Here is a 6,730-nt window from a genome sequence, read left to right as displayed (position 1 = left end):
ACAGGAGCGGGATCGAAGCGAGCCTCTGCAGATCTGAAGCCAAGCCCCCGCTGGGGCAAACTCTAGGCAACAACACCAAATGAAAATTTTGTCCTACGGGACTTCCCGGGGAGGGCCCTTCCCATTGACGCTCTCCGTCCCCCTGCGAAGACGCTGAGTATTTCTATTGGTTGATCAAGATGCCAATCGCCGAGGCGGGCTTTACATTGGCTTCAGAGCGGGCGCTCCGAGGCTAGAGGGAAGAAGAAGGGATCAGGAGCGGGAGCTGAGGGAAAAGAGGCCGGTCCAGGTCTGGCCGCTGCCGCTGCTCGCCCGAGGTCTGCAGGCTGGGCTGCGGCTCAGTCCTCGGCTCCTGGGCACAGTCTACGAGGCTCCGGCAGGCCAGCGTGGGAGAGCCGCAGGCGGCGGCCGCCGCATCATGTCAACCAAGGACGAGCGGGCCAGGGAGATCCTGAGGGGCTTCAAACTGTATCCTCCCGGGAGCGGGGCTGGGCCTGGAGGACTTGGGAGGCGGCCGCTCGCTGAGGAGACGGGCCGGGGGCAGGCCGCGCCAGGTGGGCACCCCAGGAGAGGGCGGCGGGAAGGGAAAAAAGGAACGCCGTCCCAGGCCGCCGGCGGGACCCGGCGCGGGAGGCGGGGAAAGGGGCGTCCGGAGAGAGGGAGGGGACGTTGATGGGAGCCCCGTGGGTAGAGGCTGAGGAGCCGCGGAATTGGGCTGAGAGAGGGGCCGGGCGTCGGAAACAGGTGTCGGGAGGCGCGCTTGGGTCCGAGAAGAGAGGCCGGGAAGGGGTTGCGGCCCGCAGGGGAGGGCCGAGGGGGCGCGGTGGGCTGGCCTCGAAGCCTAGCTGCCTCTTTGGCGGGAAGCCCACCAGGGCAGCAGGGAAAAGTGACTTGGAGCGAGTGACCTTGTGTGGGACAAATGCAGACGCTGGTGTTGAACTCTCTCGGGCTCTCCCCTCCTCCCTCCCCCCCCCCACCCCCCGTCTTGTTTCCACAACTTCTCTTGCTCACTTGTGGCTCTTTCCAGGGTTGGAGCGGAGGAAGGTGGGGACTGAGAATTCCGAGGTGGACCTCATCTTAACTCTGTCTTGGCCCTTGGAGGCACGGGACGGTCGCTGCTTCCCCCTCAGCTCCTCAGTTTTCTTTCCAGCGAAATGAGAACCCTAAATTTGTGCGTGCGAAGCCTTGAGGAGTTATGGTTTTGCACTGGGACTCCTGGCAAAGGTGTCTGCTCCCTCGATTTTGTGTGGTTAACGCGTAGACATGGTGGAGCTGTCCAGCAATTATTTGATGACGTTGGGGACACGGTAGCATTTAGCAGGATATAGAAATCATTGCCTCAGGCCTGTGGTGGTGCCGCGGGTGCAACCTTCTCCCCTTCCCGTAGTGAAGCTTTGTGTTTTAATGGAATGTTAATCTGTGACCATATGATGCAGATGAAAAAACGCAATCTCGTCCATTCCAGTCTTACATTTTCCTGCTGACCTTAATCTCTTCTTACATCCTATGGCTACAATATGGAACACTCTTAAATTCGTCTCTCAGTGACGATGTAGGGCTCCTCTCCTGGAGGTTTCGTCAAGCACCGTTCTCTGAGCTGCCAGTGTGTTTCCACAGTGTCCATTTCACCCCTGCAAATTTTAATTGCTTTGTCATAATCAGAAACCAAGTTGGTAGTAAGTTTTAGAACACAACAGCAAAAAAGTTACAGGAAGTTTTGGATGTACAAATGAAATTTTTCAAATGGAAGCCGACCTGCTGTGCTTTTTTTTTTTTAAGGGAAGGCCTTTAAAAAAGGCCTTTACGTACTGCCATTCATGATGAACTTTCAGTACTTTTATGCAGTGATGTTTAGTAACAGCCTCTTTTATAGCTCCATGTACCTTCCCCTGTTTCTCTTCATAATAGTGCCTATAAGTAGATAGGCATGGCTGAAGTATTAGAAAAGCTATGACATGGATTTTATTTTTCCCTTAAGTAATTTATATTATTACTGAACGTTTATGCTGTAAACAGTAAACCGGAGACTATGGAGAATTGAGAGATTTCACAAGCCATGTTTTTGTCTGGAGTTAACATTGTTGCTGAAAGAGTCTTTTTAATGGCTTTTGAACACCCCAAAAAGGGAAAGTTTGAGCTTCTCACCTTCAGTCTTGGCTCTTGAACCTTGTTCAAGAGAACCTCTGGCTCTTGAGAAAGAGGCTAAGGGACAAATATGGAAAAGAATAGAAAGCAGAATCTGTGTCATTTAGTGCATCAAGAAACAGGTTTTCAGGGAAAATTTGACCTGGGCTGATTAAATCACAAGGGAAGCAGCCACCAAAAAACAGTTAGCATGGGAGCAAAGGAATGCTCATCCTCTGGTGGCCTTTATTGGCATCTGAGAATTAAGAGAGAAAAGGAAAGGAGTTCTAGGATTTGTTACTACCTTCAGGAGAAAATAAAATTAACGTTTTAGTAAGAAACTACCTGACTATTGTCCACCTTTTATTGCATAAATTGTTTTTCTGAACTTTCAGAGCATCTGTTTCTGAAGAATTTTTACTACAAAAAGAAATCACCATTTTATTCTACCAACAATGTTGATAATACTCATTTGCCACATTGACTATGTTGGTCTTTTTTATTTTTGTCAGTTTGAACAACAGATGACATCTTGTTTTAATTTGTATTTCCCTGATGCCTAGGTCCCTGGAGAGGTCATATAGGATAGTGGTTCAGTGCTATACTGGCCTGTAGAGCTATACTGTCTGCATTGGAATTCTAGCCCTGCACTCCTGGTTGTGTGTCCGTGAGCAGCTTCTTTAACTGCTGCCACAATTTCCTCCGCTGTAAAAAGGGATAAAAATAATACCTTATCTCCTAGGGTTGTTGGGAGGATTAAATGAGTTGATATCTAAAGCACGTAGCCAAGCTCCTGATGCCTAGTAAGCATTATGTATTAGCTATTATGGTTGTTGTTGTTAGTAGAGAAGTCACGGAATCTTCTGTTTGGCCATTTCTTTTTCTTCGTGAATTGCTTGTTGGTATTGAATTGTTTATTTTTCTTACTGCCCTATAGGTGTTCTTTCTTGTAGTATCAATCCTTTGCCTGTATTGTATGTTGCAAATGTTTTCTCTCAATGTATTGCCTGTCTGTTTTTTGTTGAACAGAAATTTTAAATTATCACTTCAAATTCATCAGTATTATTCATGTGGCTTCTGAATTTTGTGTCTCGTTTAAGAAGACCTTCCTTATCTTCAGGTTAATTAAATAGCCTATGTTTTTTCTCTTTGTAATGTTTAGCTCTTTAATCCATCTGAAATGTATTTACACAGATGGTATGTCGTAGAAATCTAACTTCCTTCCTATTTGGATAGCCAGTTGCCCACTACTGTTTACTAAGTAGTTAGGCCATCCTTTCCCCTCTGGTTTGAAAGCTATCTTTGTCATATACTAAGTCTCCATAAGACATGGGTTTATTTTTGGAATATTTCTGTTTCATAGATCTATTTATCAATTCCCATTCCTTTCCTGTATGCATTAGTTCAATTATTATAGTTTTATAGTATGATTTAGTACAGTTTACAATAGGATTGATATGTCATGAACAGAGTTATGTGTTTGAAGTCATATTATAAGTTCCTTGTAAATATTCATGCCCTTTTTATACAAATAGAAGCTTACCCATATGCCCATAATAGATACTCAGTAAGTATGAATAACATACTTCATAAATCAGGGATAGTCTTTGTGTCTGAGAGAATTCAACATAAACTTTTGTATTTGTCATAAGTCTTTTCAAAAATAAAATATTTAAAAAAAAATTTTTTTTTTGGCCACATGGGCTTGTGGGACCTCAGTTCCCTGACCAGGGATCAAACCTGTGCCCCCTTCAGTGGAAGTTCAGAGCCCTAACCACTGGACCGCCAGGGAATTCCCAAGACTTCTTTTTCACATCATCTCCACCCCTCTGCTTTTAGCGCATACACATTGAGTCTTACATTTCTTTCTTGTTTGTTAAAAACATAACATTTTGTAGTTATAAACTAAAGTTGTGAATGAAATATTACTTGGGGAACAAATATGATTCTCCTGCAAGGTTTTGAATTTGAGTATTTTAAGTAGCTGATACGGAGATTTTGTTTGTAAATCCTGCATTCCCCATTTCATTCATTCAACAAAGGTCTTTTGGGAGACTGCTGAACAGGCACTGTGCGCTTAAAGGACATAAAAATGAAGAGTCACAGACCCTTCTTTCCAGAAGTCTAACCATCTTTGTGTCTGTTTAGAAGGGATATCTTCAAAAGCAATGCATTTTTTAAAATAGTATTGAATTTTTCTTTTACAAACTCCAGCTACCTAGAAATGACCTTTGTTAATATTTCAATATAGCCTTCTAATGTAGCTAATGTTTAATGTGTTTCCTTTTATTAAAATGGAATCATAAGTATTATTTTGAAACTTTTTAACTTAATAAATTTACCACGTTCATAATTTTCGAAGATAGTTGCTTTCAGTTGCTTTCAGTGACATAGATTTGTCACTGAAAGTCTTCTTTTTTTTTATATAAATTTATTGATTGATTGATTTTTTTTTTGGGTGTGTTGGGTCTTCGTTTCTGTGCGAGGGCTTTCTCTAGTTGCGGCGAGCGGGGCCCACTCTTCATCGCGGTGCGCGGGCCTCTCACTATCGCGGACTCTCCCGTTGCGGAGCACAAGCTCCAGACACGCAGGCTCAGTAGTTGTGGCTCACGGGCCCAGTTGCTCCGCGGCATGTGGGATCCTCCCAGACCAGGGCTCGAACCCGTGTCCCTTGCATTGGCAGGCAGATTCTCAACCACTGCGCCACCAGGGAAGCCCCTGAAAGTCTTCTTATACTAGTTTTTTAGTATAGGCTGTAATGCCCTGTTCAGCCTGTTCAGATTACTTTTTCCTCAACATAAATCCATAATTTTATTAATACCAAGAAACTGACACATTGCCATAAGAAAGGATTATGCTTTTATGATTTCATTATTTTTGATCCATCTGGAATTTGCTTGGGTATAAGGTATGAAGCAGATTTAATTTTTTTAAAGATTAGCTAATTGTCTCCATTTCTTTCTTTACTTATACTCCAGATATTAATATAATATCCAGAATATAAATGACTGCCTGCAAATCAATAAGGTAAATATTTAACTCAGAATGGGCAAAGGATATGAACAAATAGTTCACAGAAGAAAGATGCAAATGACCAATGAATAAATTCAGAGATGTTCAACCCTATTAAAACAACAGACTATCCCTTTTTTCCCAATTAACTGACAAAAATTTAAAAGACTGATAATATTCAGTGTTGGCAACTATTGCGGAAAAGGGATGCTTCATTTGCTCTGTGTGTGTGTGTGTGTGTGGGTGTGTGTGAGAGAGAGAGAGAGAGAGAGAGAGAGACCTTTATGGAAAGTAATTGATATCTATCAAAAGTTTACGTGTAAGTGCAGTAAAGCACAGAGCAGTCATCAGTGGACTCTAGGTTCAGACTTTATTACCCCCACCGCTGTGATCCAAGGCAGAGCACTCAAACTCTGAACCTCGCTATCCATTTCATTTCTTTAGAGGGTTGATATGAGGATTAAATGAGACTGCATATAAAATGCTTAGTACAGTGCCTCGCACACAGTAATAAATGTTAACTGCTGTATTATTTTTTTATTAATAATATTATTAACGATAATAATAGCATTAATATTTCTGTAAAACCACTTATTTTTCTGAGGTATAGCCAATGACTTCATGCTATTATTCTCTTTCTAACTGAGCAACTGTAATATCTGTTTTGCCTCTGAAGAAATGATTCAATTGAGAAGCATTGATGTGTACCTAGTGTTTATCTTGTTTTCTAGCAACTAATCACATTCCAGTTTATGGCAGGTGAGCAAAAAAAGAACCAGTTTGGCTCAGAAGGTTTCTGAAAGCACCTTTCACTTGTGTTCTTGCATTTCCTCTCCATAGTTTGCTCCTGGATCTCCCACATTCTCTTTCTCACAGCACCTTGATCTTTAACTTTACCTCCAGTCAAAAATAGTTGGCTTTACATCTTCTATTCACTTAGATTTCCTTGTTAAGAATAGTAGACTGTTGAACTTTTCTTGAATGTCAGTATTGCCTAAGAGGTGCCTTGGCCAAGTGTTAAGAATGAGTCTGGGGTTTATAATTCCTAAAATATAGTTTTTATCTTATCAACCCAAATTTTGGGAAAGCAACCAAAACATACCACCCATATAGCCAATAAATACACAGATTGTGTTGATCACAGATTGTCTAGTAATAGACTTCATGTAGATTGTGATCAGTAGTTTGTTCTCCAGAATCCTCCTGCATGGGCTCCGAGAAGTTGTTATCGTTATCCTGAATGGATTAAATGACTGTAACGTCCTATTGATTTTGTTATTTAGGATTTTTAAACAGGAATTGCTGCTTTTGCATTTGGGGGAGGAATTTGGAATATAATTAGATACTTATAGTCTTCTTTAGACCTTCTAAATTTCTTTCCAGGATTGTGTTTCTAGGGAAATATTATATTAACCTCTGGAAAAATGAAACAGAATATGGTAAGACTCTCATGGAAAATTCTGGTTGTATCATCACTGTATTTCATAAAGGACTGTCAGTAGGGCTGAGGTTTGCCAGCTCTAGGTTCTTATTAGACTTGACCTCACTTTTGCCTCACAGGCTTCACTTGTCAGCACTCTGCATACACAAATCC

General features: G+C 42.1%; 1 protein-coding gene across 1 annotated transcript in view; it reads left to right on the top strand.

Annotated features, from left to right (window-relative positions):
* Positions 1-206: 206 nt before the first annotated feature.
* The window catches only part of PDE6D (phosphodiesterase 6D), a 48,959-nt gene continuing 42,435 nt past the window's right edge, over positions 207-6,730 (top strand). Inside the window, exon 1 of the mRNA XM_007184716.3 lies at positions 207-468. Within this exon, the coding sequence (XP_007184778.1) occupies positions 419-468 (50 nt within the window). The 5' untranslated portion in view covers positions 207-418. The remainder of the gene's footprint in view (positions 469-6,730) is intronic.

Source organism: Balaenoptera acutorostrata, chromosome 8 (assembly GCF_949987535.1).
Source record: "Balaenoptera acutorostrata chromosome 8, mBalAcu1.1, whole genome shotgun sequence".
Classification (NCBI taxonomy): domain Eukaryota; kingdom Metazoa; phylum Chordata; class Mammalia; order Artiodactyla; family Balaenopteridae; genus Balaenoptera; species Balaenoptera acutorostrata.
Note: the sequence above shows the minus strand (reverse complement) of the source record. Positions and strands in the feature narration are given on the sequence as shown.